This window comes from Calonectris borealis, chromosome 18 (assembly GCF_964195595.1).
Source record: "Calonectris borealis chromosome 18, bCalBor7.hap1.2, whole genome shotgun sequence".
NCBI lineage: Eukaryota > Metazoa > Chordata > Aves > Procellariiformes > Procellariidae > Calonectris > Calonectris borealis.
Window position 1 is genome coordinate 13,414,274 of NC_134329.1, and position 13,636 is coordinate 13,427,909.

Here is a 13,636-nt window from a genome sequence, read left to right on the forward strand (position 1 = left end):
GCTTGTGCATGATCGTGGGAATGTCCATTCCCATTTTGCCCACGGAAATTGCAGAAATACAGACGAGGACTGCCACAGCCTTACTGAATGAACATCTTCAGGCTAGCTCTTTTCAGACAGCACCAGAAAGCAAAATCAAACAAAATGAATGATCATCTGCCTTCTCCTCCTCTCTTGATTCAATGAGAAAAATATTTCCTGAACCACCCGGATTATGGGTCTATGAACCCTTGCAGATGTCCAAGTTCTAACAATATCCATTAGTTTCAATAGAAATGGGCAAGTAGCTTCTGAATATTAGTCCAGAAAAGGAACGACAGCTTTTTTATTTGAAAACTCCCTGCCAGGCTCTGTGAAGTAGACAGCTGCGGAAGGTCTTCTCATAGCTTTCCTCCACGAACGGACACCAGATTAATTTGAGCCCGGCTGGACCACCACGCGTTATATTCAGCAGACCCACGGGTAATAAAACGAAGAAGCTACAAGGCGATGATACCTCCCGTCACCCCAATCAGATAACAGCAACTCTATACATGAAGGAAACATCAAATATTCATTAGCGAAACAATACGAATGTGGTAATTCTGAAACACGGTGAAATTTTAGAAGCTGTCCCTCTGGTGTTTATCAGATTGACTCTTCTAACTTCATCATCAAGTCTGCCCATCAACTCTTCTCCCTCTCACGTCTTGTGTTTCTACGTTTTAGGGAAAAAATGTCTCTGTTGGACTCGCTGTTCCCCACATGGACACCCTCACCCGCAACAGAAGGCACACCACAGGGTGCAGTAGTATTTAAAGACCCAACAGACGGAATTAGGAACACCTAAAAAGAGGGAACCAGGACAGCATATAAATTTCCCTACAAATGGAGGCTGTGAAAGAAAAAATATGGAAGACAGACTATGGTTCACATCTGCAAAGCATTTGGCTTCCTACCCCTTACTCATTCAAGGGCAGTGAAGTGCACTCACCTACTTTTTACAGAAGAGGGGCACCAAGCATTTCTCCTGTGCTATACAGTAAGTCAAGAAGGAAGCTCTCATCATTATACTTTGATTAAATACGGCATTAACTGACCTCATCTTCTGTGTAAGAAGGTGGCGAAGGGGGCAGTCCACCGTTTGCAGCCGACATATAATCTGTCTTCTCCAATTAGATATGCTTTGCAACAAGTGTGGTGGATCCATTTATTTCCGTACTGCAATAACGCAGATAAATCCAACTTTGGCTCCGGTCCCACTGCTTTCAAAGCTGGGGCTCCGCATTTCCAATCCTTGCCCTTATTTTTTTTTTCCCTTTCTGCTGCAGAATGTCACCAATTTACTTTAGCCTGGGGGCCCATTTTGAGTTTTACCGCTAATATACGAGAAATGCATTTTTCAAGCTGTTACCACTTAACTGTACTGATATCAGCCACTCAGGGGACACAATATTGTTTACACATCCTGCTCTATGGAATAAGCACGGATGCCAAAACTCTGCCTGGGTTGTGAAGGAGACGTTTACTCTCTGTTTTATGAGATTTCCTCGATTTGTGGCTGTCTCAATGGTCGTAAAAACAGCTGTAAATCAAAAGAGCACCACAAAATTGCAATAACAACTGTCGAACTCAGCTCTAAAGAGCATAACTCCCAGCAACAGAAGGTGGAAGGCTTTTTTCTGATTTAATACCAGGTGTGGGGGAGCCCTAGCAAGTCTACATGCAGCACTGTGTCTGCCCACAGTCACCCACACACCAGCTCAGCCAAAAACCTCTTTTTTGGCTGCTCCCCTATCGCTTGCCCCTATTCTGCCCCACGTAGTCCCTTCCGGCCTCTTTCCTCTTTTCTGGAAAACAGAAGTCTTTTTCAAATGCCTGGAGAACGCTTATACAAATAACTGCTGAATGCATAGCCCTGTTTAAAGCATTAAAATAGACAGAAAAGTCAGTCCAGTGTTCAAACACGACTGTGCTTTGAATTGTGGCTGCTTTGCAAAATGGCAATGGCTTTAGCAGATTACCCCAGCAAGAGCCCGTTGCCTTGTTGCTGGCCTACCCGAGAGAGCCCAAATTCCTGCACAGTCTCCCAGCCCAGTTTTTAGGGAGTGGAGTGAAGGAGGAGAGGGCTGGTGAGACACGAGTTATTAACAACCATCTTCTGGGAGCTGATTCTAGCTAAAATGGTTCCAGAACAGGCAGCTCCATTTGCTCTGACAGTCTCCAGCGAGGACTGGCCAAGCAGCAGATGCACGAATTCGAAAGTTTCTGTTACTCTGTGCCACTGGCCACAGTCCAAACCAAAGAGAGAGTTTCACCCCGTGGGTAAAACAGCCTTCCTGGATTTTTCCATGCCCCATTCCAGTTGCTTTCACAAACAATCTTCTCATCCTTGTCTTCAAAAAACCTAAAAGACTCTCAGTTCCTGCACCTCACCGCCCTCCCCAATCGAAGACTCACTCGGCCAACAACAAACTTCCTTCACCGCCTCCCAGCTCTTTGAGAAATCAGCTGTGGCACCGACAGCCACGCTACAAACCCTGGGCCAACGGACTTGCCTAGCCTTTTTGTGCCCTCCGCCCAAAGCACGGCAATCTTTCCTGTCCTCACCAGCCAGGTCTTCATTCTCTTTTTCAAGTTTCCTCTTAAATCAAACTTCTTTCACGGCATTTAAATAGCCTAACTTTCTCCCTTACAGAAGGAGGTTTGTACGTGCATAAGCCAAAGTACGCGAAGAAATGGGGAGAGAAAATTCATGGGAAGTAAGTTTTGACGCTGCTCGTCTCAGTTTCTTTTCTATCGTCTGTGGTAGACTAAAATACACTTGGGTTCTAGTGTGTTACTGTATCTGTGCCTGGTGGTGTGTTTTTCCAGATGCATATCCTAATTATGCTCTTCAAGTAAATGCCCTGTGGAGCAAGGTAGTGGAAGAGAAAACCTCTTTACAGTCACCATCATGCTGTGATCCATTCTGGACAGGAACTACCCCCTGCATTGAGAGGACAATTTAATTTCCATGGACCACTTGATGCGAACGGAAAAGGATCTATATTCTTTTGTCTGAACCCCACAAAGTGTCAGCCCTTCTTTTCCCATTCTTCTGGTAGACATGTACATTCACATTCTTGAGAAAATCCCCAATAGACGGGAGTGGTCTTTCACTTCCAATACATTATGCCTCCCTGCTACAATCTTTTTCTTCTTGTACAATGCCTCTTGACTTTCCTTAGGCTCTTTTCTTTGCAATTTTTCCTTTATGAATACAATCAGAGAGAAAAAACAAAAAATCCCCCAAACCCAAATGAACAAAAAACGTCATTCAGAGCCTTTGCCGAGGATGTTACTGGCAATTCCAGTTGAGAAACCATCTGTACCGACATGAACTGATCTGACATAGGGAACAGCTAAGTTTTATTTCAAAAAAGCTCTGTGTTCTCAACGTTCTGGGTACAGGAACTCTACAAGCCAGCTGAAGCTAATAGGGTGAATATGTGATCAGCTACACCCATGCAGCCCTTCCAAATTTCTTTCTTTTGTACTCCAGCAACTATCTGGGTGGGGTTGCAAAAAACACCAAAGCAGTCAAATACACACCATGCCAACTGCTGACCACAAAACCCGGCATTTCCTCATGCGCAAACCATAAGAAACTTCTCCCAGTTATTGGCTTGTATCAGTAACAAACTATTTGCAACAAAAACATGGTTCTGCATGCTAAAAGTTACTAGATTTGGAGTCTGGCGAGCCTCAAGGATAGAAAGCTGAACTCTAGACACATGCTTCATACCGGAAAGGTGGTGTACTCTAGCAGGACTATCCATCTAACAGCAGTTGTTACGATAAGGCATAATTGCAGGGCAATTACTAGGTTTATTTTCCATATGCGCTGATATGATTTTGCCCATAAAGTTGCGTTTGCCGGTGGTGAATGGCAGATGTCTGCCAGAGGTTTTGTGTTCTAAAACCTTCTACAGTGTTTGCTCATGGACCTGTGAATAAGCAGAGCACCTCTGACCTGGCTTTGCTCTTCTCCCTTCATGGTGATGTCTGAGGGGGACGTTTTTTGAGTCATTGGCTAATGCTTGCCATGCTCAGCCACCAGCTGGAGAGTTTCCAGGACACTCACACACATGGCTTGCCAAAGGGCCAGGTCTGCTCTGGGCAGAAGAAAGCTGGCCCAGTTGGAGCAGGGGGAACATCACTGGTGTGTGTGTTCAACCACTAGCTTTGCACAGGAGATGCTTTTGGAAGGAACAGGAAAGCAAGCTGTACTTGACCTCTCTTTGGCTAACTATGTGCTCATTTGCCAAGGCAGCAACAACTCTATTCAGCTGTCAGGTCATTAACCCCTCCCAGACAACTGCATCTTCAGGAGCCGCGTGCTGAGCTCCCATGGCTTGGTCCTGGCTGATCTCCCCTTGGCCTCTTAATGGCAAGGGCTGAAGCCAGTGCCCTTTCCATACCTCTCCAAAAGTCACACAATAGCTACGGCTCATTTCACTGGAGCTTATTTCTTGAGCTGGAGGCATGTAGCGTTATAAGAAACATTTGCGATTTTAGCCCAGACATGAACTGTGCCTGCTTAGGAAGGAGATGAAAAGCCTAGAGTAAAAAAAGAGGCGGAATAATCCTGCATGTTAATAACCAGTGACTAACACCTTCCTGGTGACAATCTCCCTGTACTCGCTGCAGAGGCACGTGTGTAATGATCCTCCAGAGACGCTATCTTGAAAATGCACAAAAGGCTCTGATCAGACCCCAGCATCTTCTGATTAGCTTAGCAAGAGCAGTAAAAGGGACATCAATTTTCTAGAAAGTGCATTCAGAAAAGCACTTGATCAAACGCTTAGCTCCATGTATGTGCTTAATCTCATTGTAGCTGAAGCACTTTCCTAAACCAACGCCTTATTTATTTCTTCTGTGAAAAATAAAATGATGGAAACGCCTCCAAAACTAACCATGCACACTTGAATAGTCAACAGTTTAGGAAAATTCTGATGAGGCTCTGAATTTCTATGGATTTCAGCTCATCTGTAAAACAATCTGGAAGTGCTGACTTTGGCAAATGAGAGGAGGAAAGAAATAGAAAATAAAGAGAAATAGCCACAGTGGATGAAGCCGCTATCGTATTGTAAAGATAGCCTAGCTTAGTCCAAGGCAAATGTATATACCTTTTGTTGGGCATACCCTTCCTGAGATTTTATTGTTTTTTTTTTCCTTCCTAAAACAATACCAGATACCTTGACAAACCTGGCATGCTGCAGCCAATCCATCTGCTTCTCTGATCCAGGCAGAGTGCAGAAAATGGAATTTTTCTTTCCCATTTGCCCCCCAGTCTCGTTGCTGCTGCTCCCCACTAACACACTCGCAACTCCCTCCCCTGCTCCCCTGGCCGGTGACTGATTGCTGGACTTGGAGCAGATGGCTGATGGGGCCGGGACTGCTGGTTCCTGTGCACTTCAGCGGTTCCAATCAGACCTCGGCGTCTCCTGCCTAGCTCTGCAAGAACTCAAAGCAAAGGGTACAGCAGTTCTATACCCAACGAGCCAAAGCCACTTCTTAAGCTCATTTAAAATACATATTTTACTAGATATTTCTCAAAATAGGCACTTGCAAGCGCACAAGCTAAGCAAGAGCAGCGAAAAATAATCTAAAGCACTTCAATTTGTATTTTTAATTTTTCCCCCAAACATGTCTATTCCAACTTTATCATTCTGGACAACACAATTTTGTGCAAGAGCATATGCACTACTTGGCAAGATTGACTAAGCTCCCCTTTAACACAACCAAGGAAATGTTTCGTTTCCTACATCCAATTCAAGCTTTCAGGTCCCAAGACTTACTGCTGTATCTCACGGGAAGAGAAATGCAAATAAGTCAATCCCTCCACCTCTACCTTCATCTCCAGACAAGTAATTCCAGCGCCCCAAGTCCTCCTCCAGCAACACCGAGCAGCCTGAAGCACGTTCTGAGCTGGGTACTCACAAAGTACTGTGGTTTTTGTTGTCTTTATTGTGAACACTTCAGGGCAATGACCACCTTTAATTTGTGCCTTCCATAACAACAAACATAATATTAAAACGTAAGAAACAGTTGTACTTGTGCACGATAACCTGAAGGCTTTTTTGCTCTAAACCACTTCCAGCATGTACAGACAAAAGAAATAATGTCATCCTGCCTCCAACGCTCCCAGCCATCAGAGGCAATGTTAACCGTAACTTTGCTTCTGCTCTACATTAACGTTTCTGTGCATTACAAACAAGCACCTCATTCAAAGATCTCTCCCCAATTTATTTCACTCCAAAAAAGGAGACAGATGGTAGAAGACAGAGAGTTTTACAGTAAAAGGGGTTGGATTTTTTTTCCTTTTCATTTGTTCCCTACACCGTTTCTTATCCTCGGGGACCTGGGGTTTCTTTTGATAGCACTGTGCTGCCTAATAAACACGCATATAAGCACAGTCACAAGTATACATCTATCATCAAAGAGCCCTTCTTGTCTCCACTCCCCACAAAGTTGATTAATGATTACGTGTTTAACACATACATTATACATGGGAGGGGGAGACGAAGAGGGTAAATCCAAGCCCCTGTATACATTTACATATATTTACATACTCACATAAAGAAAGCAGAGGAAAGCAAAAGAGGGCCATTCCCATTGGGAAAAAATTCCATTTTGGTAAACGTACCTCCTAACTCCCCTTTTTAAAAATACAAAGGCAAAGGGAAGGCTCTACCTGGCCTAAGGAAGAAACTAAAGAACAAGCAATCAGCCTTGTTTGGTCCCTGCAGTTCCATCCTGACAAGAAATTAGTAGCTCTGTTATCAGCAGTCGCATTATTTTGGGTTTGTAAATGTGATCTAAGAGCTGCAACGCACTTTAAGAGAAAGGAAAGGGGTTAAGGTTTTAAAGGTGCTCTTGGTTTGTGTTATTAATTCACACAACTAAAATCCCAGTTCGGCAGGCAATATATCAGACAATTAATTCAATTAAATGTCTCCTTTATGTAGAAAGAAAAAAATGACGTATCTTGTCACATCAATCAATACCCAGAGGTACTGGGAGCGCTTCATGGACTGCAACCTGGGGTGACTACAGATCAACCACCAAGCCAGGCCTGATCCTTAAACGCAGACGAAGAAGAGATGTAGTGCGGAAGGGTACAATATGGCAAACTTCCTTCTACATCTTTCCAGGCTGAGCCAATCCTTGGACCTGGACAACTGCCCATGTAAAATAAAGCAGCCTGAAGGCTGCTTTAATCATGCTGACTGCCAGTGGTCTCAAGTAATTGTTCCAGCAGCTGGGGGACCAGTACCATGGTAAAGGACTCCCCTGACAAAGTCCCTTCTGGCAGCTGGGACAAAGCTGGCACTGAAACTGCTATTGTGGCTCTCTGCTCTCCAAAGTGTCCTCGTGCAGAGTTAATCTTCCAGCCACCCGCTCTGCTGGTTTTCAAACATCTTTGCGAGGTTCAGATTTAATACTGCTCCATTCGCAGGGGGTTCTCGTGGCATGCTAGCGGCAGACAATTGCATTTGGCATTAATCTCTGCTGAACCAATCTATACTGGTTTTCTGCTGGTCCAGCTCCACCAGTCGCAGCCTCGGCACAAGTGCTGGTGAAGACAAGACGCAGAGCAGTGGCCACTGACAGTATTTTTAAAACATCTTGCTTAGTATCAATCCTAAAGAGTGGAAGGGATAGACTGGGGGAGCAACTGGATGAAATGTTAGAAAAGGAAACCTTCCACACACAGGTCTGGTCACAGTCCTAAGCCTGGGGCAGCTGGACGGCCAGAAAGCTCAACTCCCTAGAAGGCACAAATAAGGAACTCTGTTTTTTCCCCTTCTTTTTCACCCCATAACCTTCCGACTCTGAGTCATGACCACTGACCCTATGACTTCACACTTTCTCCTTCCACACAGCACAGGGGCTGAACTAAATAAAGTCGTCCCTTTCTTCCACCTGCTCATCCCTTATTTCAAATATAAGCACAATCAAAATACAAACATTTTCTTCAGCTTTGGAAGAGTGGAAGAGATTTGCCTTGAGTTTTCCAAATAGAAAAATTCACAACTGCCCAGGAAGCTGCAGCTAAGAGGCTCCATTCAAATTCAGACAACCACCAGCGTTCGTCTCGCCTGTATCCTTTCCTTTGCTCCCTGATCTCTCCAGGTCCTCGCAGACCAGGTTGTTGCAATACATTTCACCACACCATGAACTGAAGTGGATGTAGACGATTGCCACAAACACATCGTAACATAAATCTGCAGTGGCCATTGTAGAGTATTAATTTAATTTGTGCTGAGATGAAGCAGTCCAGGGGGGAATCAGTGTCATGATGCACGGCAGCACATTCTTCTAGGGTGCGAGGTCACTGCGTATCAACACCAGCTGTAGGACCAGGGCTTGCATCAGCTCAGCACATGAGTTTTCCTGGACACATTTTATCACCGCCTCATATAAATGCAAGCATACTTTTTTTGCATTGCTACTGCAACGTCTTGTGGTGGATATTTCAGATCTACCTAGGCTACAGCCAGGAGATCTTGTCTTTATAATTGTAAAGTAACTAATAAAGAAATGCAGCTCCACCAAAGCACTCTTGGTTCACCTCCATTAGTACAGGCTGTGTACCTGACCTCAGCCAGCGCTTATTTGTTTAGAAACCTAAAAACCATCTCCAACACACAATGGGAAGACATGCATGGTAAAAAAAAAATAAATACTAAGCCATCCTTTCTCAATCTAGAGGCTTGTGAGCCACATCTGGTTTGTGTGAGCTGGTATCTAGTTGGCCTCTGAACCAGAGAGCCAGATTTCTGAGAGGAGAGGTAAGAATTTAGACAGTTTTGATTCCGAGAGAGGGAAAATGACCACATTAAAGGTATCGTGGCTCAAGTGAGATGTTGGCATCATGTCCCTTCTACCCCTCCTTGGCAGATGCCCAGACAGAGGTCACAGTGCTGTCTTTCAAAAGCAGCAGTTGCTCATGCCCAGTGTTTATCCGCTGGGTTATCGTCTCAAACTTCTGCCAAGCGAGCTATGGCTGAATGTGCTGCCTGCTTCATTGTCTTGCCTATGTCCAGGGGTTCGAAAAGCCCTATAACGGAATTCATTTTTATCTTCGCTACTTCTAGATTTCCAGTTCTTTTATTTCCAAACTGACAAAATGAGCAAGACAGTCACTCTGGAGACTGTTCAACAATACACGGCCAAAGCCTCACGACTATCTGCCATCTCTGAGTAACGCCTCTTGCACAAGTCTATGCCAGCAGAAAAATGACTCAACTTGCAGACTCTGGGGACTTTGGGGTTGAAGAAACCGACAAACAATGCATGCAAAAAAATGTGATCGCTCTTTGCACCTTTTAAAGCAGGGAGGTATCACAGAACAAAAACCGAAAAGCCAACAAGAGACTCTCGCTAACTGAAGAGTGTGCAAGAGAGGAAAGTACCACCCCTGACTAAACAGGTACCAGCACTCCTGCACCTGGCGTGAAGACAAGATTACAGTCCCAGCTCAAGCGATATGACATTTCTAAATCAAAGAGATTTTGAACTATCTTAGACACAGATGCCATGAAAATATGAGGCATGACTGGAAGATCTCCAAATACCATTTGAAACAAAGATTTTGCTCTGTGGAGTAATTTCGAGGCAGCTGATATCTTTGTCGTGTCATCTTGCCAAAACATAAAAGCCACATAAAATTGCAAGTGGGATAAGGGCCATCTTCAACCTGCTCTAGGGTTGGTAGCCAGGAACAATGCCCCACAGTAATCACACCTAAGACATCTTTCAAGAGGCAGCAGTGAAAAGCAGGACATGAGAAAGCAAAGGGGTACATCAAGCCGATGCACAGAGAAGGTTTTGGGTTATCAGGTTCAGGGTTTGGGGTTATTTCACCTTATACACAGAGAGAGGTTTATAGGTTCACATTAAACACAGAAAACAAGGGGAGAGAGTGATCGATCGGTGGTTTTGGATCTTGCCTTGGAGGGAGCAATGTGGGTGAGCGCAAGGTGACCAAGAGAAAAGCGCATTCAACCTCACACCCGGTGCCCGACCCAGTGCTTTGGAGGGAGCGCCAACAAATGCACAGGAATAACGCGTTGTGCTGCCAGCCCGGCTGCATCGCTGCCTCTCTTCAGCCATGCTAACCAGAGCCCCAGCAAAAATTGCTGCAGGGACCTTCCTCACTATGTAAAGAGACAAACTGAATACATGAAAACATGGGAGGGGAAAAAAAATCACATCAGACAGGAGGAGCAGAAGTTTGCCTGCCGTTAGTGCCTTGGGTGGGCAGCGAATCCAGTGCTGCACACCAGAATAAAATGAAGGCAAACTAGTAAGTAAGGAGCATACAATAGAGCACTACAACTGAGATATTCAAGAGCCTGAGCAAGGTTTCAAGCTCACAGATTACAGAGAAGGATAATATGACAGGGTCTGCAAGCTTCTCCAGTACAGAAGTGACTCAAACTTTTGACATTTTGACTTTGAAACTCCTGTTCAAATATGAGTTTCTCTACAGCTACAAAAGCAATGAAAAAACCCCATAGCCACGTCTCAAAAAAACCCAATCTGCAGCAGAGAATCTTCCCCCCCACCCCATGTTTGTACAGCACCTAGTGCAGTGAAATCCTGGTCTGTCACTCAGGCTTTCAGGTACTACTACAATGCAAATAGTAATAAAAAACCTACCCCTTATAGCAATCTCGAAAAAACGTTACCCTTGGTACCGCAGATACCCCTATAATAATCTCCACCGTAAATTGAAAATGTTACCGACAAGCACTGGAAATATTTAGTGCTACTGTTATCAACCTGGGTTTACTTTCATTAGTAGTCCAGACATGCGGTAATGAAGAACCCATTCAATTCTCTATCTCTGTTAGTGGTACACTTCATGGGCTCACGGTAAGCACACATAAAACCGTTATCTCCGACAGGGATGGACACATGTGTGCATGTCCCAGATTTGGAAATTGCATTGCAGCGAGTGCGGCCTTCACGTCACTCAACTGCATAGCTTAGAATTTTACATTTTAATTTTTTTGATGTCTGGGGAGATTAAAATGAGAACTGGCAGCATGTGCAAGGGATACTGCACTTTGAATGTGTTATCTATAGTGATTCAGGCTTCCCGGAGCTCCAGCTGAAGCAGGTTTTTCACGATGGAAGAAACCACATTACATTGCTCCCTAGGAAGTGAAACAAAACAATAAAGGACGGTTAATCTCTTCTCTAATTCTGCTCTGTGGGACAACTCCTTCAGCAAGCAGCGCCTGGCTGTATCTACCTGGGAGGGGGTCATTTTACTTCGGCTTCCTCTTCTGCTTCCCTCTGTCCCTGGGAGCGCTCTGTCTCCCTGCTGCATCTTTCAATGGCTTTATCAGAGCTTGCACCAACTCAAGCGTGAAAAGTAGCTCTGGGCCCAGCAGGGAGAGGTGGGGGAGTGTGTGTCTGTGTGTGTTGCGGGGGGGAGAGAGGGGAAGACGAGGGAGGAAATGTTATTCTGTCCTTTGTCTTTTCAACAATTTCTTTTTAATGCAACTTGCAGAGCAGCATATAATTAGGGGTCTTGCGGAGCAGGCTTAAACTCAGGAGTAACCCTTCTAACGACCTCAGCAACGGATAATCAGGTACGCGGCTGTGGGGCACAGCACGCCTCCCCACCCGCCGCGCATCTCGGCCTCGTAATTAGAAGCCTCCACACTCCGCTGCATAAAGGCAGATTGCAAGGACAGCGTGAAGCCCTTGTTTGAAGCTGGGGGCACAAAGATTGCAGTGCCTGTGATGGATGGAGACAAAGACTCCGATACTGGAATGCTTCCAGCAGCCTCCGAATACTTGCAGCATTTCTGATGGACATTTTCAGGATTTCTTAGAGCGGCGAGGTTTATTCTCCCGCAACCCCCTCAGAATTCCTCCACAGCTCCCTAAGCCAGGGATATGGATGTGCCGTTGTACAGGCACACGTCTCCAGAGATGCTTCCACGGTTTTATCATGAGAAAAATGTGTTGCCCCCTTTCCCCGATCTATTTTTGTTAGTTCTCATTCCTGACTGGGAGGAATGTCTTGACACTTAGAAACACATTGTGAGGACATGCGGCTCAACCCCTGCCCCCCCCGAAATTCCCAAGCCAGCATGGTGTTTTAGCTGACTACGTTCACAACAATTTGAAACTGTGGTAGCAAGTACTATGTTTAAGTTGTAGCTGATGTTAGCGTAATTTCCCCTAACCCTTAAGCATGAATAAAAAAAAAAATTCCCCCTCTTAAAAAGGCACGTAAACCCCCTCTCTTTGCTGATCTCAACTCATTTTTCTCTAACTATATACGTAACTTTAAGCATAGCAGTAAGTGAAAATTGACACTGAAGTGTATCCCAGCTACAGGAGGGAGAGAGGAGGAAGAAGAAAAGGATGGAGGACAGAATCTTCGGGTGAGAAAAACTAAGAGAGGGAGGGGAGGGCCAGTTTGTGTCACGTAGCCTCTTATAAAACAAACGCTGACTTTATTTTACCCCAATTCCACCACCTTATTTTCATCTTCTGGGCTGCCGCTGTGGCTTGTTTGTGGGTTCCTCTGCACCCGACCCTTCCCGCACAGCCCTGCAGCTTCTCGTCCCACCTTAGCCTCAGCAGCAGCAAAGCCAACGGGAGAAAACCAAACAGCTCAGGCGACTCGAGCACAGCACAGCAACGGACTGAAAAAAAAGCAGCAAAGCCAAACGGGCTTGAATAATAAAATGCAAGAAGAAAAACCAGCAGAGCCACTCGGAAGCTGTCAATCGCCAGACAGACAAGCTCCCTTGGAAAGAGCACAGGAGGCAGGTTCAGGGAAGAACAACATCCATAAGGCAACACAGTGCCAGTGTTTTTGCCTCAGTTTATAATGACAAGTTAACAGGGGCTGGAAGAGAAGAAAACATGGAAGATTTTCATAGGAGAAATCAGGACACCCTGCTAAGGACAGCTGCCCTGAACTCAAGTTATCCGAGAACTCACATTTGTAGGCACTTAAAACCTAGGAAGATCATTAACAAGCTAATAAGAACCACCACCAAAAGGAGCACAACCTGGACTTGCTAATGTGTTTCGTTCTGAATAATGAAAGGCAAAAGCATCCAGACACTGAGATGCTGCAGCTAAAAACACTAACAAAAGATGCTGCGATTCGTACCCCACCCTTTCCTTAATGGTACAACTGCTGCTACATGAAAGTGTTCTCCATCCTATCTCCCAGTCTGTCTTTCTTGCGTTCTCCCCACTGCTCAAAAGCACAGTAATTTCTTAAGTGCTACAACATCCTCCAGAAAAACAGACTGTAACACGCTCCCTACAATTCAGCTTAAAAATTTCCTTTGCATCTCTGCCAAAGACCCACTGAACCGCTGGGCTACACGACCCGTCCGCTGTCCTTTGGAAATCAGTAGATGCAATAGCTCAAAGGGAGCAAAGCAACCTTGCAGGGCTGGATCCTACAAGGACATTATCGCCAGACTCACGCCTATTTCCAATTCACCAGGGTTTGAGGAGATCCAGTATGGGTAGTCCTGATTTGGTAGTCCATGCCAACCTTGAACTCTATAGTCTTGGTTTTGCTCTGGCTAGATGCATTCAGGGAAAAACTTGTTCATGC

The 13,636-nt window shown here is 45.1% G+C and overlaps 1 protein-coding gene across 15 annotated transcripts in view; it reads right to left on the reverse strand.

Moving 5' to 3' along the window:
• Positions 1-13,636, reverse strand: part of FBRSL1 (fibrosin like 1) — a 552,901-nt gene that overhangs the window by 69,631 nt on the left and 469,634 nt on the right. Inside the window, exon 1 of one of the 15 annotated variants that reach the window (XM_075168063.1) lies at positions 1,080-4,912. The exons of the other annotated variants lie outside the window; for them this stretch is intronic. Within the exon in view, the coding sequence (XP_075024164.1) occupies positions 1,080-1,136 (57 nt within the window). The 5' untranslated portion in view covers positions 1,137-4,912. Of the gene's footprint in view, positions 1-1,079; positions 4,913-13,636 lie in introns of those variants that run through there. 15 annotated transcript variants of the gene reach the window in all.